Here is a 25,482-nt window from a genome sequence, read left to right as displayed (position 1 = left end):
GGGAGGGACAGCTATTGAGTCATTGACCACTCACCTAATCTGTCTCAGAGGCCAACCTGACTTTCCAGGAAAGAACTTGGGGAGGTGACAGTGGCCACTTACCCAGAGCCAAGAGATAAACTATTACACTGTGTTTCATCAGATCAATTTAAATTCACCCCCTAATTTCACTCCATGCAATGTGGGCTCAGAAACTATAGGTTCAATGGTGATTATAATCATTGAAATTCTCACTAGGTTTTACTTGAAACAACTAAAGAAGCATGGCAACATACTCACTAGATTAGAAAAACATGTTCCACCCTCCTTTCTGAAGCTTCCAGTACAACATCATAAATCCCATTCGACCTCCAAGTCAGGGGAAAGCCTTTCTGCATCATGCTGGACAGCACTACCCACTGGAAAACTCTCTTCTATTTTGAATGGAAATCTTTCTTCATAATATCCACCCATTCATCCTGGTCCTATTCTCTGGTCACACAGAGCATGTCCATTCTTTTCCACACTGCAGGTCTTTACACACCAAAGAGAACTTTCTTTATCTGCAAATCTTCTGTTCTCCAAGAACCAATGCCCTTCCAGGTCCTCCTGGCTTCTGGAGACCTGACCCAGGCCCTCCACTAGTCTGGGCCCTCTCCCTTAGACCCCTTTCTGTCACCTCAAATTTCCTGTTCCCCAGAGAAGTTGTAACATCACAGTCCTGCTTTCCTGCTGGGTTGAAATGCTTTCCAAACATTCCAGAAATTTGTTATGGTTCTGGAAGCCAAACCCACAAAACCCAGATCCTAAGCCCTCACTGAGCAGCCCAAGAACATATTCAAATAATCCTCTAGCTGGCTTGGCCCATGAAGAGTATTGCTGGATATCATCCTTTGGAACCTGGGATGAATCATTAGTTTCTCTCATTGTTGCTGTTGGCTACCCCTCTCAGGTCACTGGTTTGTGGGACAGATACCACCCTTGATTCATGCCTTTGTTCTGAGTGTGGAAACCTAAAGGTGCATGCAGCATTGAACATCCCATTACAGCACCCAAGTGATGAATCCCACTTGATGGAAAGTGAGTCAAGACCAGGGGAGGTCCTGGGCATTTGCTTCAGGATTTCCAGCAATAGATCATCTGTAAGGGCTGATCCTCTAGATTTCTGCCCTAGAGTTAACTCAAGGACCCCACCCTCAGCACTCCAAGTCAGCCAGCATCTTTGCTCCAACCAACCCCACCCTCCATACCAGAGCCACACATCCACAGTGTGTTCCTCCTCTCTATCACCATGGCACTATTTACACCTCACCATAGTAGCCATCACATTCTGCCTTGAGACAAAGCTCCATCTGCATGATACTGCCTCAGCTCCCAGACTGGGAGCTACTTCAGAGAACCCCCTGGGTATTCTTTAGTTGTGTCCCCAATCTTAGCCCAGAGTGCAAGTAGGTACTCATGAGACATATTAGTTGTAATAAATGTATCCTTTGGCCTTACTTAGTCAAGCCCTGTGTACCACCGACAAGAAAGGTGGGAACTGAGCAGCCCTTCCTCTGGACATGGGTTAGGAGGAGACTGCAACAGCCATCTACTTCACCATCCCCATCTTCTCAGGGGCCACCTGTCAGGAGTGAGCTGGGATTCTCAAAGCATAGTCCAACAGTCCCCTAGCTGATCCCTTCCTAAGTCTGTGAGCTCTGCTTCTCCCTGCAGAACATGCTCCCATAACCAAGCTGTCACCTGCCCATCTCACAGACAGAAACTGGGGAGAAGAGCCTGGGGCAAACCCATTCCACTCTCAGAAACCGCAAAGGGCAGCAGGTTTGTCATGGCCCCAAGTACCTCATGATTATTTCCATGGCACCTCAGAACAGGAGCTAAGAAGATACCCAACCTGCTGAGTACAAATCACACCCCAGATGTTCAGGGATGTCCAGTATAATACACAGTGCCCCACACTGATGAAGGAAAACTTAGAAGCCACACTCTGAGCTATTAGGTCTCTACTGCTAGACTCAGAGATTCTACAAACTCACATGGCCCTGGCTAGCTCAACCCACACAAAACAGGGAAGGCTGCTGAAGAGCTGTGCCAGGTCAGTAAAACTGTCCAGCTTCTCTCTTGTGGTTTCCATGGTGACAAGGGCAGTGTTTGGGCTCATGACAGTGAAAACAAAGAGTGGAGACTCCAGGTCTTCTTTCCTTAACTCCAAAGGACAGGACATAACAGGGCTGCTCTTACCTGCTAGGATGAAGATTCCCACAAGAATCAGAAAGACCAGCAAGTAGAGACCCAGGACAGCATGCTTCAGGGCCGACAGGGAGCCCAGCTGGGTACAGCAGCCACCTGCCCGCCGTTTGTGGCATGGACCTGGACAATAAAGGGTAAAACAAGGAAGGAAAAAAGACACTTGAAAACCCCATCAACTCTTTTCCTTTTTGGTCTCCTCTCTTCTTGATGCACACAGATGTTCATATTGAATCTCTCATGACCCTTCTGCACATCTGTAATGCAGCCCTTGATGGGGAGCTTTCCAGAACCATCATCTGGAAAGATGTTTAGCTTCTAGCTCTCCTCCAAGCCTCTGAGCTCATGAAGAGGCCAGGCATGCCTACAGCTCATGTGCTCACACAAACCCACTCTCCTTGAGCCAGTCAAAGCAGTAAAAAGTATTGAAATACCCTTGAATATGAGGACTTGCTGATGTGTCACTGCCCCAATGATTCAGGGAACATGGAGAAAATTCGAACTCGGAGTTGCAAACTCAAACTTCTAGAGTGGCCAAGAAGAGAAGGGAATGAGCAAAATGGGCCAGGTGGGACTGTAGGCAAGCATGCTTACTCCAGAAGAGATAGCTGGGTAGGAATGGGAGCCAGGGGTTGCTAGACTTAGACTTTTTAAGGCATCACTCTAGTTTCAAGTGTCGGTGACTAATTAAAAAATTAGAGAATACTGAGGAGTGTAAACAAAACACATTTACAAGTCAGATCTAAGATCATCACCTTGGGTTTAGATTTACTGGAAAGTATAGTAACTACATCTTGCATAATCACTCAAGACTCACGAGCTTCTGCTCAAAATAAAACAGTGAAATATTATCAGTGTAATGGACCTTAAAGGACATGTGGTCCAACCCTTTTGTACATAAAGTAAGTCAAAAGTTACCTACTGGCAAGCCCTGTGTCAGGAGACAGGTGATCTCAGACTGCTCACACAGAGGCCAGGAAATTTACCAACCTCCACCTGCTATGTGAACTGAAAGCAGAATGAATGGAATGTTCTTCCACCCTGATTGCCAGCAGGGTATGTAAGAATCACTGGAGAACTTTTGTTTTGTTTTGTTTTTCTGAAATATGCATAACCCCATAATGCTTAATTCCCCACCTCCTGTGGGTGAGAGCCCCTCCAGGGGGACTGTCCCCCACTTTGAGAGTGATTGCATGTAAGGAAGATGTAAAGGCAGAAGATTGACAAGAGAGTTGAAATAATTGGTATTTAGAAAAATGGCATAATTGCTCAGTAAATTTCTGTGTACCATGAGCTACTTCCAGCACTATTAGTATCTCTTAGGTATCATTACTACTTCTTAGCCTTCAGTAGGCTTTACTACCCTTAGGATGCCTTAAGATCCAAAATGCCTGGCCCCCACAGGTATTGCTACATGAGGGACATGTTCCACTCATTTCATCCATTTTATTGCAAACACTGCTGATGAAACATCTAAGCAGAGCTATTACAGACTCTCCCTAAGGCTTGAGGTACAGAGTTGTTAAGAACTACAAATTCAATGACTATTCTTATCGGATCCTTAAGTATTAGCAAATTTTGAAGAGATAACCTGATTTTCCACTAAGATAAGAAATGGAGTCATTTTTCTCACTCACTCTAAATCTTTTTTTAGTATTTACCCTTCCACACAGCAGAATCTACATCCAGTTTTGTCCCTAAATGCATAGCTTTCTGATACCATTTCTTCTTTTTCTGTATGTGAGAGCTGCTAGCTGTCTGGCTATAATTGATCAAAGAAAATTCAGATCCCTAAAGAGTCAGAATGGTAGTTATAATGTTGTATAATATTATTTAAATATTGGTTAGCCCTGCTTCCTCCTTAGCTTCATGGCAGAATAGGAAGAGGAAAAGTCCCACAGCCTTCAATAAAGCTAACCCAAATTCTTTACAAATTTTACTTTTTATTATTTTTTTCCTTAACTTGTTATAGGGTGCATGAACTCACCAAAGAGAGACAGAGCAAGAGAGAAAGAGGAGTGGAGGTAGAGGTGTTGGACTCCCAAATGGCTATGGTTCAAATCCTGAATTTCACTTTGTCATCTACATGTGTAGTGCTAACTCTCTGTAGGAATGGGTCAAACTGAAATAATAACACTCTTTTTTTTTTCCCCATAAAAAGGAATAGCTCCCTTGCCCTCTACCTGAGACTTCTGTTTAATAGCAAGCACCCGCTCATGACAAGTCTCTCTGTCAACCAACATACAGAACACAGATGCTCCTCTGAGAGACCTAAGCTTGTTCATTTGCAGGACTTCATTACTTTGTGCTTTAAACATAATCTATTTTAATTAGAATGTAATAAGGGTTTCAAAAAGAGATTTTTCCACAACTGGCTAGAAACAGAACATGAAGTCCTGTTGAAAATATGACTACAAGGGGAAAAAAGACAATTTAAGAGACAGACAAGTTATTAAGGCTGTCCAAAACACATTTATTGACTTTTTTTGGGGGTGGGGGCAGCAGCAGCATGTTAGCTGAGTGAACTTTTCAAATTGTTTATGCTTAGTAGAAGATAAAAAACACTCCAAAGTGAAGAAATCAGCAAAATCAGGACCAATCATTGTTTAAAAAAATAAGTAAAATAAATTATCCATAAGCCTTGGAATAACATAGAGGAATTTTTCTTTTTATGAGGGAAATATTTTTGCTATAGGGCATGTGTGCTCACCAGAGAGACAGAGAGAAAGAGATAGAGAAATCACCTTCTGGGGTGATTTCTTACTTGGGGGGAATGACCACACCATAATCCCTTCTCCTCCATTCTCCTCTTGGGATTTTGGGCACACATGCACGCACACACCCAACATGAGTTTGAAGCTGCTGCATCTAGGACTTGAACAGCGATTGACCATGTGGCAGTCCAGCACCTTAACCACTATACCACCTGCTGGCCCCGACATGGAGAAATCTTAAATGGATATTACTAAGTGAAAGAAGCCAATCCGAAAAGGCTACATACCCTATGGTTCTAACTCCACGGCATTCTGGGGAAAGCAAAACTATGGAGACAATAAAAAGATCAGTGGTTGCCAGGGATTAAGGAGAAGGGAGGGATGAATACGAGAAGTAAAGATATTTTTAGGGAAGTAAAACTACTCTGTATAAAACTGTCATGGTGGACACATGTGTGTCTAGCTTTGTTTTCTTAGACTCTGTACGTCTATTTGGCATTCGTTAATCATGGACCAAGCGTTCCCCTCCCCTCTGCAGTCGGCTTGCCTACAGCTCACTCTTCACGTGCAGACCGACTGACCCTCACACACCAAGTCGATATTTCTGCTGCCCTCAGTCATCCCGGGGCCTGGCACCAGACAAAGAGAGAAAATCCCTATAGCCCAAAGTCCATCAAACTAGCCAGTCCTCATGGTTACTCTGCCCAGTCTCGCCTTGCCCACAGACCACAGAAACTCCAGTAAAGAGTCTGACCTTTGCCTCCCTCTCTCTCCTGCTTTGCCTGACCAAACCTGGCATTCTGTGACTCTGCATGGTGTGGCCCCCTTCTCTCAAAAACTGTAAGAAATAAATGATTTTTTCAATGGCATTGGTCTCTTCATGACGTCATGCAGTCATACCGCTATACATTACATTCCAGGCATAATTTTAAAACATGTTATCAGACATGTGGCAAAACCCATAGAAGGGCCAGCCAGTGGCATAGTGGTAAGGGTGGCTAGATCCCACATGACTGACTACATGATTCAAGTTCTGAACCCAGCAGTTTGAGAAACATGCCAGTCATGTGTGTATGCGTGTCCCCAAATACCAAGAACAGGATGGGGGAGAATGGACTGTGGTATGACCATAGCCCATGGGCAGTGCTTTCCCACATTCTCATTCTCTCTCCCTCTCCACTTCATGAGCACACTTGCCCATGACAAATTAAAAAACAAAACAAAAAAAACATAGATTATGAAACACCAAGAATGAACTATAATGTAAACTAGGGACTCCGGAGGAAATTATGATGTGTCAATGAATTGATAGTTCATCCTCTGTAAAAAAGGGGCCTCCCTGGTAGGAGATGTTGATTGTGGGGGCTACTGGGCACTTGTGAAGGCAGAGGGTGAGGGGAACACTCTGTTCTTCCCACTTAATTTAGCTGCAAACCTAAAACTGCTCTAAAAAAAAAACTATTACAAATAAAAGTAGAGGTTTTGACTTAAGGATTAACCTTAAGAGGCCTTTATTGAAGACCCACTATAGATCGCCCTGTGGTAACAGGCAGCTTACAAGATGGCCCTACCCCTTATGCGATTCCTTTCTACCTTGTACCAGGGTTGGTTTGTGTGACCAATAGCAGAGGGGAGAAGTGACAATGTGTCACTTCTGAGATGAGACCAAAGGCACTGCGGTTTCCTTTCTGCTCACTCTGTCTCTCAGCACATTCACTTGGGGGGAAGCCGGCTGCCATGTCATGAACACCCCATGGGAAGCCCCTGTGATGAGGTTCTGAGGCCCACAGCCAACAGCCACATGAGAGAGCCGGGAAGCAGCTTCTCTAGCCCAGTCAAGCCTTCAGATGACTCTCCTCTGGCCGATATCTTGATTACAATCTTAATGAGAGACCCTGAGCCAGCACTACTTCATTAAACTTCTCCTAAATTCCTCCCAGATTATGTTGTTTATAAACATATTTTTTAGTAAAATTTTGGTCTGAAAAAAATCAACAAAATCTCAGCTTTCCTTGCACACCCAAGACATCCTCGGAAACTGTTTGTCTTAGGCTGCAAAGTTTGGGGGTAATTGTTTATATGGAAATAGATAACAACACACTGATGATAGGCATTGGGAAATGCAAGATAATATGCTATGTGAAAAAGAGACTTGGTCAATATCATTCACTTCCAACTTATTATTCCTAGGCTAGTGCCTAGCACATAATGGGCACTCAGAAAATACCTGTTGAATGAGAAGTTAAGATACAGCCTCTCTTCTGCAGATGCTCGCATAGAAGGGAAGAAGACATGTAAGTAGGTAACTAAAGATACAGGGAAAATGAAGTAGGCATGTAAGAGAGACAGTACGCAAGCCAGCGCTGCATTGCAGGGGTGACGATTCATTCTGTGACCACACGGAGGAGCCAGCAACTCTGCAGGGCCTGAAGGACAGGCTTTCTAGACAGGCTGAAATCCATTAGTTTTCTCATCCAATGCACAGTTAGTAGACTGGAAATCCACTTTAGAGATGAGAATAGGCACTGCCGATCACATCGTCCAAAAATGGTTCCCCTGGCTAGTTGAGACACAGGTTATACTTCCATCATGGTAAATGGATTGCAGTGGTGACGAGTGCTGTCACATTTTAAAAAGTGAAAATATGGACAAGAGAAAAGTGTTGAGCCAGTTATGGCCTAATGGTCAAGGGATCCAGATCCCACGTGGCTGACTGAGTGGTTTGAATTCTGGTCTTGGTAGCTTGAAAAACATGTTGGGTACATGTGCATTTGTGCCCCACATCACAAGAGGTGGGAGAGATAGGGGAGAAGGGATTGCAGTGTGACTATTCCCCGTGAGGGTGCTTTCTTACTCTCTCTCTCTCTCAGGTGAGTGCACATTACACAGAGAACCCTCTGGCAATAAAAGAGAAAGAGATGTTGATTTTTAGAAATGATTAAACATGAATAGGTTTTATATCATTGCCCCCAAATAAGTTAAATAAATAAATTTGAAAACTGTGACTTTTAGAAAACCTTCCTCCTCTGTGTGTGAACAGTTCTGAAAGAAGGACAAGATGAAGCTGTTAGTTATTAAACACAGTTGCTTCCTACAGACACAGGCACACAGAAAACCAGATTGATGGGGAAAATGGTAAACAGTAACAACAAAATACTTCTCCAAGATCTACAAGAACAATGGGAGAAGTTTTTCTATCTTGCAGTGGCTTCCAGAGGTAAGGGGGGCACCTCAGGAGATCAAGAAGACAAGGGAAAGGGACTCAAGAGGTCTGGAAAGCACAGGGCCAGTGGCTCTGGGCAAGCAAATAGCAACCGCAAAGTCAAGCAAAGTAGGTTGAAGAAAGAGCCCAGGATGCCAGGCCGAGAGGCGTTGTTTAGCTCAGTATAGAGGACATGGCTTCTTGATGGTTTCTGGAAGCAGGCAGAAAAATGGTTTCCCCATCGTCAGGCATTTTTGTTTGCACATAGCCTGCACAACTTGGCTGTAGCTGAGTATCTCTGATTTTCTTTATGTCATCCTAGCTATTTTTTTTTTTTTTAATTTTCAGGGCACGTGTGCTTGCCAGAGAGACACAGGGACAGGGAGAAGGAGAAAACACCTGCCCCCCATGAGGAATGGTCACCCACAATCCCTTCTCCATTTCTCCATCCTGTTGGGATTTGAGGCATACCCACATGTATCTGGCATGTTTTTCAAGCCGCTGAGACAGGGACTCAAACCATAGTCAGCCATGTGGAATCCAGCTCCTCTAACCACCAGATTACGGGGGCAGCACATCATTCCAGTTTTACTTTTTTAACTTAAGTTTATTTAAGAAGGAAACTATATCATATTCCAAGTGGAAATCAATATCTTTCTTATACACATTAAAATAAATATCTAACTATTTATTTGTCTCTCTTTTTAGAGAGATTTTTGCTATATGCCACATGTGCTAGCCAGAGACAGAGAAAGAAAGACAGAAAGCAAGAAATCACCCTCCAGGGGGATGGCTGTGCTCCAATCTCTTCTCCTCCATTCTCCTCTCAGAATTCTGGGCATGCACACACATGCACTCAGCATGACTTCCAAGCCTCAGGGTCTGGGACTCGCACCATAGTCAGCTATGTAGGAGTCTAGTGATGTAACCATTACGCCATCTGCTGGTCCTAATATCTTACTATTAAAATACCAAATTTGCACCTATGTATGGCTCAAAGTCCTCTTGTGTGTCACAGTTTTATGTTCATTCTAGGAAATACTGACTTCAGTCAAAGAAATTAAATCACAGTTCAATGACAAATTGCAAGAAGAAAGTTGATACACCCCAAGGAAATTTTATTTAGAGAGAAGCAAAATCAAACTTTAGATGTTCAAGACTAAGAATATTCTTGAAAGTAGTGTATTAAGGACTATTAAATACCTCTGAAAGAACCATGCTAGAACCTTGCACATGTTCTTAGCACTATCATCCTTGCTTAATTGTCTGGTTACACTAAATCTAATTGTCGCTACAACTCTGTCTATAGACACTAGTCTCTATGGTTCACTGAGACAGAGTGTGTCTCCCCATATGCCAGCCTGCCTAGCAAACAGCAGAGCAAACACATGTGTATCACATTTATTTCTGCTGCCAATATTGTCTTTTACATTTGCCTTATGGAAATAACTGACAAACTCTAGTTGGCTGGAGAAGCATATTTCTGAGTACAAATTTGCTCTAAAAAGTAAACAAAATCTTGTCTTTCTTTTCATATCCAAGATGGCTGCTCTGTGCCAATGTAGGTAAACCATAGCAGCAATTCACTGGAAGTGAGTGAACACCTTACTTCTGGCTGAGTGTCAACATCACACGTGGAGTTTCTGAGTCATACTGAGGCCTGGACCCCACTCCCGGGTGTTCTCATTCTGATTCAGTGATGAAATCATAGATCCATGGCACAGAGGTACAGAGTTCTGGACAAGGCATTTGTCATATCAAAAGAGAATGTGAGGACACATTCTTGGAAAGTAAATGATAAGTCTTACTATTGTAAGAGCTCAATTTATTGGGGGCAGGAGGGACCTTTGATTTCTTTTTAATAGGACACATTCAAAATGAGGTTGTATTAAACTATTTTATTATTCCCAGAGCTCAAACTTGTGAAGGGCTCCTTTGTAACAGTAGGAATATACCCAAAGAACGTTTACTAAAATACACTCTACTAAGAGTGGGGAGGCGTTTGACAGCAGAAATGAAAGGAAAATTTACATGAGTGGGAATCCTCAAAAAGTTTATGGAAAAACTACACATTGATTTCAAAATATTTTTTTGCACCAAAATAAACTCAATACTCTCATTCCATTTTTCCACAAACTTTTTGAAGCCCCCTCATATGGAAATGACTCGAACTCGGTGAGTTGAGCTGAGGATGAGTAGGGATTTCCACAAACTTTCTGAAGCCCCCTCATATGGAAATGACTCAAACTCGGTGAGTTGAGCTGAGGATGAGTAGGGAGGGGGTTTCCCAATGTCAGTGCCACATTAGGGTGGGCGGTGGAATCAAAGATTGCTTCTGTCAATGATTGACTATGAGGCCATGAGAGACCATTTTGAGGTATCCTCTTCATCATTATGTCCTCTCTTTAAAAAAAAATAACATAATTTTTAAAAATTTTTAAATTTCTAATCTTGAAAAATAATATTTCAATATCTTTTTCTTTAATGCCAGAGGGTACATATGTATGCATGAGAGAGAGAACCCCCCAATGGGGCCTGGTCACATTGCAATTCTTTTGTGTCTAATTCTCTATGCCAACAAGGTCCTAGGCATACATGCACTCCCAGTGTGTTTTTCAAGCTGCTAGGGCTGGGATTTGAACCCTGGTCAGTCACATGAGATTTGGCTTCCTCTGTGCAGCATTTAGCTGCTATACTAAGGAGCTGGCCCTATTTCAACTTCTTATTTATAATTTTAGAACAGTTGGGGAGTTATCTGAATATGTTTGCTCCCATTTTAAAAGGATACTCACAAATTTGATCTAATAAAAGTGAATACTTATTTATTTCCAGAGAAACTGGGTCTAAACAACATAAAACAGGAGGCAAAGATTTATTTGTCACCTATTTTAGCTTTCACAACAACAAACCCTCAGTCATTTTCTTTTTGTTCTCTTTGGTCCCACAGCTCATAAACAGCAGGTGGAGTTAGGGTTTTATCGCTGGGAGGGACATCAGAGCAGATCTTATCCAAAGATCTTCACTGAATCCACCCAAGTCTGACTTCATTATAACAGGCCTCATCGTCTTCACTCTGGTTACTCATCGCTCGCATTGTTCATTGTAACAAGCAGCCCCAAATAACCCCGTCTTTGAAACTGCCACCAAGTTCTGGCTTTAATGGAGACTTCTGTTCACCTCTCTCCATAAAGGGAAGGGAAGAAGGAAGATGTGAAACAGAGACACCCACGTGGAGCTACAGCAACCAGGTAAACAAGGCTCTTTTGAGCCTAGGAGGGTCCTGAACAACCATCTGGGATGTGTAAATACCAATCACCTTGCCCTGGTAGATCTCAGACCTTAGTCCCCAGCAGATAGCCCAATGAAGGCACCTGGGGAAAGAGATGGATGAATCTGAGCCTTTCTCATCCATTTCTGAGAAAGGAAGAGAAGGTAGAAGAAGGGAGAGTGGAGCTCATTCCATTTAGATTTCTTGAGGACTTCGGACCATTTCTCCTTCCAAAGCTATTTTGTAATTTTGTCATTTCCCCATAATGTTTGTTGTTTTTCTTACTCTCTGCTTCCCAAGTTACTCTGCATTCAAAATGAGAACAATCAAGGGTCCATGGGTTTATATTCTACAGAAGAAACATATGAGGAGGAAGGGATGGGCTGGTGTGAATCTTCTCCAGCAGCTAGGCCTGTGGATGAAGGGAGAAGCCCAAGTGGGAGGGGAGAGGAGAGCAGTCAAGGTGAGCTGACTTGTCATCGCGACCTGAGTGCTAGGGGAAGACTAGGGGTCCTTCAGGAGGAGTAAGTAGGTCCTGGGGCTGGTGGAGGGTGCTGCTATTCTTGTCCAAAATGGACAGTGCATGGATTCGAAGAAATGCTATTACAATGCAGAGAGACTCAGAGAGCAGGAGGCTCAAGGTTATGCTTAAATTCAGGCTAAAAGACCCTCCTCCTACAAAGCAGGCCTGGATCCCCATCAAAAAGATTTCCAGATCCTTTTCTGGCCCCTTGTCAAAGGCAGTAAATCACCTCAAGATGTTGGCAAGTTGAAAGCAAGGCTCAACTATTCTCATTTTAAAAACATTTTTTAAAGTTTGTTTATTTATTTCTTCTATGAGTGAGAGAGAGACAGCACCCCAACAGAATCTTGATACCATGCCCCACCCCCAATCTCAGCCAGCCCTGAGTCATAGGCACGCATGTCCTTGGCATCTCAGGGAGGTCTCTGGATATAAACCCGGAACCTTTCCATGTGGGTCAGCCTCACAGAGTGTCACATTTTACTGCTGCACCACCACTCAGCCCCATCTATTCCCATTGCAAATCACTATGCTCTATCTAAGACTCTAGAGCAACTCTTCTCCCACCTCCTCATAGACTTTGGTCTGATGAGTTGGTTTCTCCCACAGGCAGTCAAAAATATGTTCAACACACCCTGCCCCTGCTACCAAATGAGTCTGTTTTTGAAGACAGGAAGGCTGAGATCCCAATCCATGCCACCTATTATATGGAACCTAGTAGGACATGTCCCCAAAACCCCAGTGCTGACAGTTCTACACAGGAAGCAGAACAGGCAGACCCACGGAAGGAAGTTCAGCATATCTGGGTGGAGATAATGAAACTCTGTCACCTGGTAAGGCCCAGAACCCTAGTAACCACATACAGAGTTTTGTTAAGAAAATGTGGCCAGTGATGGTATAGCTAATAGTGTCAACAGAGTTGCACCCATTAAGCAAGGAACAAAAATACAGATTTGTCAAGGGTCCACTCCCAGAGGCAGGGTCTGTGCCGGATTCATCTGTATATCTCACATCTCCTGGCATGCAGCAGGTGCTCAATTAACATCTGTTGACTGTAAATCAATGAGACTAATATGCTAAATGTGAATTTAATAAACACTCAATCCTTGGGTCTGTCTGTGGGTTAATAGTAACTATGTTTTGTTTTGATATCTGGGGCCTTGCTGACTAGGAGAGTGACTGCACCTTACAGAGCTAGTCAATTCTTAGACAATAATGGACTCTCCCATGATAATTTCATATGCAAAACAACCATTCCAGAGCCCAAGTGCATTTATTGGACTCTCACACTCAGGCCACTAACCATTTGCCCTAATCATCCAAGGATCAGATACTAGAAAACTGGGGAAAACCCCTATCCCTTGAAGCCCACTGAAATAATACACGACCACCAATTCCAAGCCTACTCACCCCGCCTTACCTAGTCCTTCCCATGGAAAACACAATAAAAGCTCTTGCCTGCATTTCTTTCTTCCCCTCTGTCTCCTGATAGACCTGGTGCTTCCTCCTCTGGCCCTCCATGGTTTAGCCTGCTCCCTGTTCTTGGGGACTGTGAGTAATAAGCCATCTTTTCAGTGGCAGTCATCCCCTGTCCTGTTGGCCTCTCCTCACCTGAACGATAATTAGACCTACATGTTGAACAGCTTTGGGGTCTCTAACAATGTGACATAACAGATTCTGAAGCATCTACCTACTGCAGGCTGAGTACTTTGGATATATTGATTCTAAGCACAATAGCAGCTAGAGGATGGGTATTCCTCTTCCCATTTTGCAGACGGTAAAGCTGAACATCAGAGAGGTTAGGCAATTTGTCCAAAGCAAGCAAGAGCCAGGCGTTTTAGCCTTGTAGAAAGGAGGAAATGTGAGATGGAGGAAGGGATGAGGGTGTGGGTAAGGGACAAGTCAGGGGATATCACAGACCAAGGACAGTTCATACATTCTTTCTGCAACTATTCTGAAGAATCATGCTGCTTCAGGCATCCCCAGGGGAGAGCCTTCTGGCTGTTTGCTTAATCTCTGCTAATTATAGGGATTGAAGCCAAGGAGCATGAGATAGGAAATGTCCTGGCCTCCTCTTAACCCCTTAATTTATAGGCATCTCAATAGCCACAGGGAACTGGTTCCAGGACCCTTTGCAGATATCAAAATCTGAGAATGCTAAAGTCCGTTATATAAAATGGCATATTATTTGCATATAACCTAAGCACATACTCCAGTATACTTTAGTCCATCTCTAGATTACTTATAAATGCTTAATACAATCTAAGGGCCATGAATCATAGATAGTTGTTATACCGCAGAGCCAGTCAGTGGCATGGTAGACCCCACGTGGCTGATTGTGCAGTTCAAGTCTCACTCCCAATGGCTTGAGAAACACACAGGGTGTGTATGGTGTTGGCCAAAATCCCAAGAGGACAATGGAGGAGAAGGGATTGCAGCATAATCATTACCCTCAGGAGGGGTGATTTCTCACTTTCCCTCTTCTCCCCATTTCCCTCCCCACCCCCATCCTGTCTCTCTCTCTGGCAATACATGTGCCCTATAATAAACAAAAGAAAGGAAAGAAAGAAAGAGAGAGACAGAAAGAAAAAAGAAAGAAAGAAAGAGGGAGAGAGAGAGAGAGAAAGAATGGAGGGAGAAAAAGAAGGAAAGAAGAAGAAAAAGAAAAAGAAAGAGAAAGGGAAGCCAGCAGGTGGTGTGATGGTTAAGGCTCTGGACTCCCACATGGCAGATCATAGTTCAAGTCCCAGGCCTGGAAGCTTGCTTTCTCACTTTCCCTTTCTCTTGTCTCTCTATAGTCAAATTTTAAAAATAATGATAACAAATAAAATGAAGTACTTCTTTTCTTTTGGAAAAGAAAGAAAGGGAATAGCTATTATACTATATTGTTTAGAAAATAATGACATGTACAGTACAGATGCAGCCATTCATTTTTGCCCTAATGTTTTCAATCCATGATAGATTGAATGTATGGATGCAGAGCCTGTGAATATTGAAAGCCAGCTGTATCATTGTATCCAGGGGCTGTTCTGTGTCTGGGTTTCCTCTGGTGAGAGAATTTCCCCCCAGCCCTTACCAAAAGGCCCATCTCTTAAACTCTAGGACCTGCACTACCTCTAAACAAGACACTATAGCTTTGAAATAGAGTCGTAAGAGCAATCCCTTTTATATTTCTAATCACAAAATATAACTTCTTCTAGGAGAGCCACTCACAGAATGGTAGGGGAAAACACACCCAACAAAATCAAGTCCATCAAAGACATCCCTGGCTACCCACGAGGTGGATAGCCATCTCTTCACATCCACCTACTGGCTTCACATCCACCTGCTGGCTAGACAATGCCCCTCTTGGTCTGCCAACCCTCTTCGTATAAATGGACATGTTATGATCCCCCCTCACACACACCCTGGAAATGCTTAAAATACTTAAAATGCTATATTTATATTTTAATGGACACCCTTGTATTCAGAATGGGCTGTGGTCATACCTTTGAAGGGAAGAAATGGTATTCTGACATTTAGTGGAGAATACTGAAACCCTAATGGGAGCAAGAAACCATGACAACAGGATAAAACTTACTGGACAAGGGGACAACGTCAAGCTCACGTTTACTTGTGGATGAATTATGAAATCACCAGAGACACTGCCCAGAGTGTGAATCGTCCTCTAGTAATCAATATGCAAGGACAGCAAGCGTGAATAAAGGTGATTCCTGATGACTGGGAGGTATGGTTCTCACCAGGAAACTTATCCTCAGTCTCCTTTTGCCCTCATTAGTCTTCTTCAATCCACGGTTCTCACCAGGAAACTTATCCTCAGTCTCCCTTAGCCCTCATTAATCTTCTTCAATCCATTTTCCCCCATTAATGCTGTCATCTATCCTCGCCTGGCCTCTAGTATGTCCTACCTTTATAGTCCCTCCTCCAATTAGGGCATTGTTCTCATCAAGGCAACCCCTGGATAATAGAAACCAACCCACACTGAGGTGTCAGGTGGAGAGGCCAGAAGCCAGAACCTCTCTGAAACCTCCTCTCTTAACAGAGACTTTGTACAGGCATAGCTTCTACCCAACTTCAGCCCACTGAGGCCATCTCGGCTATTGCCGATCTAATCTCAAACCAGAGATCAGGAAGTGGAGAACAAGCCCATGGGAGAGAGAGCAAGGGTGAGCAGGCTTAGGACACTGTGTAGAAGGCTCAGGCCATTGTGGCCTCCAGCAGCTTTGTGGCTAGGCCTTCATGTTAACAGAAACCATCAGTAGGATGAGGGCTGGGCCAGCCTTATGCTGCCAGGCCCCCTCTTCATGGATGTGTTTACATCTTCTGAAACCTTTGGCTGAATTATGGCATGTGGGCATTAGACTCCCAGCCAGAGGGTGGAGAGAGGGGAGTTCGGAAGGACAGAGCTGCCTTCTGATCTGAAGTCCATGAGTGTCCCAGGCTTCTTTCAGAAGCCACTGAAGACTTGTCACTGTGCTCATCCAGTTCACTTGGATTTATATCTGTTTCCTGCCAGCAGCACCTCTTAGAATAACTCATTCCATCTGTCCCCTGGATTTAGTCATTTATTCCCATGGCTCCACCCTAGCCTCATCATGGCCCAGAACAGCTTTGTCCAAAACTATAAATGCCAAGAATACTCTCTGGACAGTACTGGGTGACCTCCCTGAGCTCATAGCCCTCTAGCCACCTGCCCAACTCTTTGATTGTCCAAGAGGCACCAGGCCTGGTGCTATAGGAAACAGGGTTGATCTGGGATGGGTGCTGGGGTTTAAGGATCAGGCATCCTGGATTTCAGTCCAGGACCTCTCTCTGACTAGCTGGGTGACCCTGGGTAATTTACTTCACCTAAGATTTCATCTTATCATCAATAAGCTGGGAGTAATAATATACACCAACGTTCAACAAGACAATGTATTGAAGTCCTGAGCACAGGTCCTGCTTATGGCTATGTTTAATCAAGAGGAACCATTGCATTGTTCTCATTTCTATGGGCCTGTGCACCCCTCCTCCAGGCTTTCCAAGACTCCTTTGGCCTCCCCTGGCCGCTTCTGGCTTCCCTGCTTCTTCAAGAGCTAAAATGAGCTCTTTGCCTTCTGTTGGTTCTGGTCAAGGCCACACCTCCTCTGGCCCACATACGAGGGGACAGGTGAGGGTGGGGTGCCCTGGGATTGTGGGTGTTCCCAGAAAGGCCTCTCCCCACAAATGTCACAGCCTCACCAAACCAGAAACCTGGTTTCTGCCCTGAAACTGGCTGGCAGGATCACCCTCACTGAGTCCTCAGTCCCAGCTTAGATCAGCCCCACTGTCTCAGTCCAATCAGGCTGTGCTAACAAAGTACTACCACAGACCGGGTGACTTATAAATAACAGAAATTCATCTCTCACAGTTCTGGAGGCTGGAAGTCCAAGATCAGGCACTGGCAGATTTGGTATCTGATGAGGGTTCATTTCCTGGTTCACAGCCAGCCACCTTCTTTCTTGCTATGTCCTCACATGGTTTTAAAGAGTGTGAGGGAGCTTTCTGGGGTCCCTTTTATAAAGGCATGAATTCAATTTGTGCGGGCTCCACCCTTATGATCTAATCATCTCCCAAAAACCCCACCTCCTGATACCAGCACTTTGGGGGTTAGGATTTCAACATATGAATTTGGGAAGGACACGAACTTTTAGTCCATTACACCCACAGAAACTCCAGAAACTCCAGTACTCCTGGGATCTTCTTCCCCATCACCCACTGTCATCTCCAACCAACTTTGTGAATCCTCCTCCATCCCCATCTCTCTCCCCAACTTCCAAAACCTTCCCATCGTGGCCCCAGACCTCTCAGCCAATCATCCATGAAAGCCCTTATGTCCTCAAACTCTGAATGTTTCTTTTACTTTCTGGTTTTAAATAAAACCTGACTCTCTTCTTACTTATTTTTCTCCCCTCTGTGCATGATAGAGTACATGTGCATATGTGTTGGGGGGTGTGGGCAGTAGGAGACACACAGAGAGAGAGAGAGAGAGCATCCCTCAATAAGACCTGATTCCTCTGATGCTCCATCCCATCAGGAGCCTGGGCATGCACACACGTAACCAGTGTGTTGCTATAGGGGTGAGATTTGAACCCCTATCAGTCATGTGAGATCCAGCTTCCTCTGTATTCAACCACTGCACTAGACCAACCCTTTGACTCTCCTTTCTGTCACCCTGCCCTTTCAGATGAGGACTTTTCTTTCTCATTTTCCTCATAGACCCATAGGTCTTTCTCTTTATTCCTCATCCTACTTCCAGAACTTTATCTTTTAGGATGCTAAAACCCCAGACCCCAGCAAGGACCCTCTTGTTACAAGACTCTACACGTGTTCTCATTGCTGAGGGTCACTTGCTTGTCTTTCCCCTCTCATGGTCACTGTTGTTGGGTCAATGCCCTCACTCTCTCTCCCTCTCTAATAGTAATTTTCTCGCCTCCTATTCTGTCCTGATTTCACCATCACTGTGAACATGAGAAATATGACCCAAACAGAGATGGTATCAACACACAGAAGATGTGCCAGACTTTGACCCCCCCTCCCCTGAGATGGCACAGTAGGTGTTGTTGCATGAGGCTGAGGCCATGTGAGAAGCTTGGGTTGAGTTCCTAGACTACCCTAAACATGCCAGGTATGTCTGTGCACACCTGTAATCCTAGCTAACCAGGAGTCTGGGACAGGAAGATTGTAACATGGTAAGACTCTGTGAAAAATACCTCTCTCTCTTTCCTTTCTCTTTCATGTAAAAAAACAATTATAGAGGCCAGCATGTGAAATGATGATTAAGATACTGCACTCCCACATGGTCAAACACTATGTGAGTCCTGGACCTGACTATTTGAAAATCATACCAGGTGCATGTGCATGCATGCATGCCTAAAATCCCAGGAGGATAATGGAGAAGAAAAGGTTGTAGCATGGCCACCCACCATGGGGAGTGATTCTCACTTTCCCTCTCACTGTCTTTGTCTCTCTGGTGAGTGTGCACTCTATGACAAAAATCTGGGGAAAAAAAAATTATACCAGATTTTGATGACTCAGCATGAAAAATATATAACTATCTCAACAATTTTTATAGCAAGAATGTGTCAAAATGATAATATATTGGAGATATCAGGTTAACTAAAATATATTACCAGATTTCAATTAGTTTCTCTTTTCACCTTTGTAGGTGAAAATTTAGAAGCTGTGCATGTGGCTTGCATTACTTTTCTCTTAGATACTGCCACTCTTGGATAGTGTGGCTTTTTATAAATCACTGAAACTTTTCTTTTGTTTTTAAAGAATTATTTTACTTAACTTTATTTATTTATTTACTTTTTAAAAAATTTGACCAGAGAGGACAGAGCGAGAGAGAGAGCAAGAAAGAGAAAGAGAGAGAAAGTGAGCTGTCGGGTCTGGGACTCGAACCAGGCTCAGCCATGTAGGAGTCCAGTGCCCTTAACCACCATGCCACTTACTGACCCCCTTACTAAAACCTTTCTTTATTCTGATTTCAAATGTTCCACTTTGTAAGCAACACCCCCTGTCTTCCTGGTGCAACCCTCAAGTACTCTGACTCTGGGATTCCCCGAACATACAGAACTTCCAAACCATCAATCCCATCACCTTTTCACCATCTGGTACCCCTCCCATCCTTACTTACCTGTTTCACCTAGCTTACATTCTGTGATTTACATTTTAAACTCTCTACACACACCATCAGTTCCCTTTCTTGGTTCCTTATACTCACTCAGCAAAACGTTAGCCCTGGTCAGGTCTAACCCTCTGCAACTTTGCACATGGCTGAGTAGAACAAAGCTGGAAAAACAAAACACATGCCACCATACCAACTGGGCTGATTTGAACTCCGGACCCAAGTGGACCCTTGCAGTTGTCCAGAGGGCCTGCCATCTTTTCTTTCTTCCCATCTAACTGTCCCTCTCCTAGACACAGCTTCTCACCTGCTCCTTCTTCACCCCCTATTTCCAATTTGACAGAGAAAACAGAAGCAATGAGGAAAGAGTCTCTATCAGCTCCCACCAGAACCCAACGTGGTCTGCCTTTCACCAGCTCCTAGCTGAGACCAGAATCCCAGACGGCACAACCCCCCTGACTTACACAAGGACATAACTCAGCTATTATGCTTAACAGAGGTTTCCCTGTGCCCTGCGTCACTCGAGCAGCACCAACCTACTGCTATTTCTTCCATCTTAAAAAATAAAGCTAGTCTTTTTTCTGCTCTCTTTTACCTCTATTTCCTGTGCTCTTTTATAGCCAAATTTCCTGAAAGATTTGTACATAGCCATGGCCTCCAATTCTTCCCCTGCAGTTTCCTCCTGAACCCCCTTCACTCAGCTTCCTACCACCCCAATTTTGCTGAAACTACTCTTGCCAGTTCTTACTGAATGAACTATGTCCCGCCCTCCCCCTTCCCAACATTTTAATGTTGAAGCCCTCTCTCTCTCAGTGCCACGGAATGTGACTGTATTTGGACACAGGGCCTTTATTCCCCTCCTGGGTCTGTCCTTGCTGGATGTCTTCTTCTGCAAGGCGGACTTCAGGCTCCTGCCCTCCCCTTCAGTTGCACATTGGATGTACTTCCATCAAACCACTTATTCAAGAGCAATGTGAGGTCTACTTCCATGCAAGGTCTACTTCCATGCCTGTGTCATGGGAGCATGTTAAGCCCCTTGAGGACACAAAGTGCTACATTTTATTTCTGTATACCCGGCAGCATTCTACGGTCTGTTGGATGAATGACATCACAGTTCCTTTTGTCTTAAACTCACCTCTCTCAGCCTTCTTTTATTCCAGTCCCTATGGTTTTGGTGAACAAAAATGTGTCCATTCATTTGACAAGCTATCTTCTCCAAGCAAAACACAGGGCAGTGTCTTGGGACTTTAAGATGAATCCGTGGCAGTATTTGCCTTCAAGGAGCTTGTAGTCGAAGGAGGAATCAGACACACACAGCCCCAATGTAAGTTCCAGTGGAGGGGCCAACTGGGACCAGGGAAGCCATGCCAAAGGCTCAGGAAACAGTAAGAAACCAGGGCTTCTAGACCCAAAGGGGACTATCGGTCATGCTGTTTGTTATCTGAAACCTGGAGTCATATCAGTTAAGTCTCAGAATGAGGTGGAAACAAAGCTTACTGATATGGAGATGAAAAACAGAGACTGTGGAAGATTTAGAGCCTGGTAGGCAGGCCTCGAGGTAACAAAGAAGGGATGGAAAGGAGGCAACAAGCTTATCCTAGGGTCTACTATTTATGAGGTGCCCCGTACATACCAGGTTGGCAGTAGAGTCAGTCATGCAGTCTTTGTAATAACCCTGTGAGCTGGGTGATATTAGTAACTCATTTATAGAGAGGGGAAACTGAGGCTGAGAACTCTTTTGAGGCCTTACAGTGAAAGGGGAGAGCTTGAGTCTGAGCCCAGGTTGCTCAGATCCAGAGCCCACATTTTCACTGCCATGTCTTATAATCCCTATGATGGCAAAAATGAGACTAACTGTAGAACTTTAAGTCTGGCCCTGAGGCAAAAGAGGTAGTGTGGGCCTGCATTAGCTCTGTGGTCCACACCCTGCATTTCCTTCCCACTGGGTCATCTTGAGGTAAGCTTCCCATTACAGCCAACTTTGTGCTGATCTACAGTGGGTGGGGGGAGAGAAAGAAGAAGGAACAGGACAGACCAGCTAGAGCCATGGCAAAATGACAGACACTGGGGTCCTCCTCGTACCCTCACTGCATGTCACCAGTGCACAGCACCTAGAGGTTCCCTGAGAACAATTTGCTGAAAGATGAAGATAAAAATATGAATGAATGGGGACCAGCAGATGGCATAATGGTTACGTCGCTGGACTCCCATGTAGTCGACTGCGGTTTGAGACCTGGATCCAATGGCTTAAAACTCACACCCAGCACATGTGCGTGAATGCCCAAAATCCTGAGAGGAGAACAGAAAAGGATTGTAGTGCGGTCATCCCTCCTGGAAGGTGATTTCTCACTTTCTATCTCTCTGTCTCTCTGATAAGTGCACGCACCTACAGCAAAAAATCTCTTTTAGAAAAAAGAAGAAATAAATGAATGAGTGAAAGAATAAATGAGCAAGGGAACAAAGGCCAAGAATCTTTTTCTAAAAAAAAGAAGTATTTTATTCATTGTCATTATTTTATTTTTTGGAAGTTGACCAGAAAGAGAGAAGGAAAGTGAGAAACCAAGCTGCCAGGTCCGGGACTCGAACCTCAGTCAGCCATGTGGGAGTCAAGCCATCACAACCACCTCACCACCTACCAGCCCCAGGCCAGGAATCTTGAAAACAAGATCTTAGGGTGGGAAGAAATGAGTGATACAATATGAAGAATAACCATACCCTGCTTCATCACATCCTCAACTCAGGCTTCTTCTCAACTGCCCACTCCAGAGTGAACCAGGCTGATGAGACAGGCTGGGTTTCCCCAGACCATTCTTACTCCCCTGAGTCTCTGGATGATGCCACAGAGGAGAGGGCACCATAGGGGTTGGGGTTGGAGGTGGGTGAAAGCAGAGAACAGAGACTTCTGTTTGTGCCCACCTGTGCGGGTGGATCTGTGCCCCCTCCCTGTTCCCTGATGCCTCCACAAGACACCAGCCTCCACAGTGGGATGCACACTGGACAGTGAAATCTGTCCCTGGGAGCTAGGTGCCTCTGATCAGGTAGGGGAAAGGGCAGACTCACACACCACAGAACCAGGGGTCCTCAGGACCCAGAATACTCCTTACTGATCCTAATATCTGGGACTAAATATTAGAAGCTGTTCTCACATGTCTAAGCCCCATGGGGAACCCACTAACCAACACTTTGCCCTCTTTAGCTGAAGGTAAAGACCAGCCTTAGAATACTCTCCAGGCCGGGGGGTCCCTGAGAAGAGGTGTGGGTGTTCCTGGGGGACCCTGTGTGGTAGCTGCTCTACCTGTCCCCCTTATCTCTCATTTTCTTCTTCCCCACACCCCCCAAGTTTTGTGGGGAAAAGAGCAGGGAGGGACATAAGTGTACATCGAAGGTCTACTGCGTACGAGGCACTTTACACGGGTTATGCCACTTAATCCTCCTACCGTTCCTGCAAGGTTGCTAAGTTTTTCTCATTTTGCAGAGAAGGACACAGAGGATTAGAGGGTCAGGACCCTGGTAGAAATGGATGACCCACTCAGACTAGGAAACTTTACAGGGAGAATATACTCAAAGGTGTGATCAAGATAGTGGCAAGAACAGAGGGACATCTTTGGGCTATAACCACCCTTAGGGCCAAATGGCCAGGAACATGGAAGCCAGAAAGAGAAAGTTCATGTAGACAGGGCAGACATAACCAGCCCCAGCGACCCCCAGAGGGAATAAGAGCTGCTACCTCCCTGTCTTCCCTCCACCCATCTCCCGCAGGGGCTCCCCACTAGCTAAACCCCATGAGGCAGAGTGAATAGTGGCAAGAGGGGAGACAGGGGCAAACAGAAGACCCCTGCACCAGGCCTGAGACCAAGGTGCCCAAGGTCACACACTTGTGCATGTGTGGTCTGTGGGTTTGAACCCAGGCCCAACACCCTGCAGCATCCAAGCTCTTCTCACCCCATCTTGGGAAGGATGGCCCACCAGGCATGAAAGAGTAAGAAGCCCAGCTCCCTCAGCCACCAAAGATTTATCTAACCCACTTGGCTCTCTGCTCTTGTTCACAGACACAAGGCCTTGAGTGTGCTGTAGCGCACAGCAGGTTAATAGCCCTACTCTTCTGCCCCCGGGCCTGATTCTCCAACCTGTAAAGGGCAGACCCTTGGTGAGACCCCAGCCAGACCCTCCCAAGAAATCTCCCACCCTGGGGCAGCCACCCAGCAGCTCCAGCTATGCCAAGAGAAGCAGGGAAATTTGATGGACAGGGAGGTAGATGTGGGGGTTCCCCGAGGAGAGTCATTTAACTTTACAGGGAGGGAACACAGGAATGGGAGCCCGGGTCCTCCACTCAGCAAGGCCGGCTGCAGGCCTTTAGGCGCCGCCAGGAGCATGTGTAACTCATTACCTCCGCGAGGTTCCCATTTGCAGCCGCGAATGACGCCACGAGCGTGGTGGAGGGGCTGAGGCCGTGGGGCCAGCAGAGCTGCAATATTTTTCTGACACTAACACCTCTCTCTGGCCCTCAGAAAGCGCCTCGGAGGAGTGAGGTCCAGCCAGACACCACCCACTCCCAGGCCTCGGCCTCCTCCGCCTCCTGGCGCCAGACTAGAGGGGCCCACAACTGTACATGGAGAAAACAAATGCTGGAAGGAGGAAAGTGAGAAGGGAGGAGAAAAAGGAGCAGAGAGAGGGGGTGAGGGGAGCAGCCCAGCTGGCCCTGGGGGTTTATTCAGAGGCCTGTGTATGCAACGTGAGCACCCAAGCAGACCTGGCTTGGCTAAAGAACCTTCTAGATCCCATTTGGGGACTGGCCCTTCCCACTGTTCCAGCACCACAGAAGGACCCACCGCTGCTCCCCAGGAGACACAAGGTGAGGACAGGCTCCCCATCTCGGGTCCTTCCCATCAATGGTGGGCTCTGACGAGGATGCAGCGGTTAAGAAGCAAGGCAGCAGGCCAGCCAGGGGGTGCAGGGCAAGGGAGGATCCAAAGGCACCGTGGGGCAGGGACGTGGGAAGGAGCTGGAATGATGTGGGACATGGCATGCTGGAGCCCAGCAAGGAAGCCTTTTATGGAGGGGACAGAGGAACCAAGGCACGTGACAGTCCCTCCCCTTCCTTTCTCACCTGGGAAGTGGGATAAGGGGAGGAATGAAAGAGAGGGAGAGAAAGGAGAGAGGAGGCGAGGGAGGGAGGTTGGGGAGAGAAATGTGTGGGTGGAGAGAATAGCAGGGTCTGGGGAGGAAAGGGAGAAGGAGGGGTTGGGAGGAGAAGGAAAGAAAAAGTAACAAGTAAGGGAAGGACAACCCCTGCCCTTGCACTGCAGAAGCTCCTGGGGGCGAGTCCAGCCTAGCCCAGCCCCTGCTTTTCCCACCCTGGCCTCCGCCTCCCTGTTGTTACTGGGAATGTCCTTCACCTGCAGGAGCTGCTGCTCAAGGCCAGGAAACAGGGACTTCTCAGTACTGGCCTCCCCAAAGCGCAGCCTTTTCTTAGGGGAGAGCTGCCTGCAACCTACCATTACTTGTCCCGTTTCGCTGATGGGTAGACAAGGAGCTGGGTAACCAGGGAAATGTTCATGCCTAGGTGCAGGGACTCATGCTTGCTGGCTGGGTGAATGTCTCCCTGTGAACTCAGTGCCAGGACTCCACCTGGGGAAGTGCTGGTAAGCCCTAGGTACAAGCAACATCCCTGAATTTAGCTTTGCAAAGCCTAAGGCAGAGTCTGCATTTTAATTCCCACTGAGCTCTTGGTTTGCTTTCTAAATTGATTCCCAATCCAGAGGTGAGGGGAGTTCACCCTTAGCCTCATCACCCCAACAATATCGAATTCCTTTCCTAGGAAGGAACCCTGGAAGGAGACCCAGACTCATGTCACAGGAGGGCGGGTGAGAAAGATTCCTGGAGCATGAAGCAGGA

General features: G+C 45.6%; 1 protein-coding gene across 1 annotated transcript in view; it reads right to left on the bottom strand.

The window, feature by feature from the left end:
* The window catches only part of SCARA5 (scavenger receptor class A member 5), a 127,709-nt gene that overhangs the window by 94,501 nt on the left and 7,726 nt on the right, over positions 1–25,482 (bottom strand). Inside the window, exon 3 of the mRNA XM_006153217.3 lies at positions 2,224–2,352. Within this exon, the coding sequence (XP_006153279.1) occupies positions 2,224–2,352 (129 nt within the window). The remainder of the gene's footprint in view (positions 1–2,223; positions 2,353–25,482) is intronic.

The sequence above is a fragment of the Tupaia chinensis genome, unplaced genomic scaffold (assembly GCF_000334495.1).
Source record: "Tupaia chinensis unplaced genomic scaffold, TupChi_1.0 Scaffold000366_1, whole genome shotgun sequence".
Lineage (NCBI taxonomy): Eukaryota > Metazoa > Chordata > Mammalia > Scandentia > Tupaiidae > Tupaia > Tupaia belangeri.
Note: the sequence above shows the minus strand (reverse complement) of the source record. Positions and strands in the feature narration are given on the sequence as shown.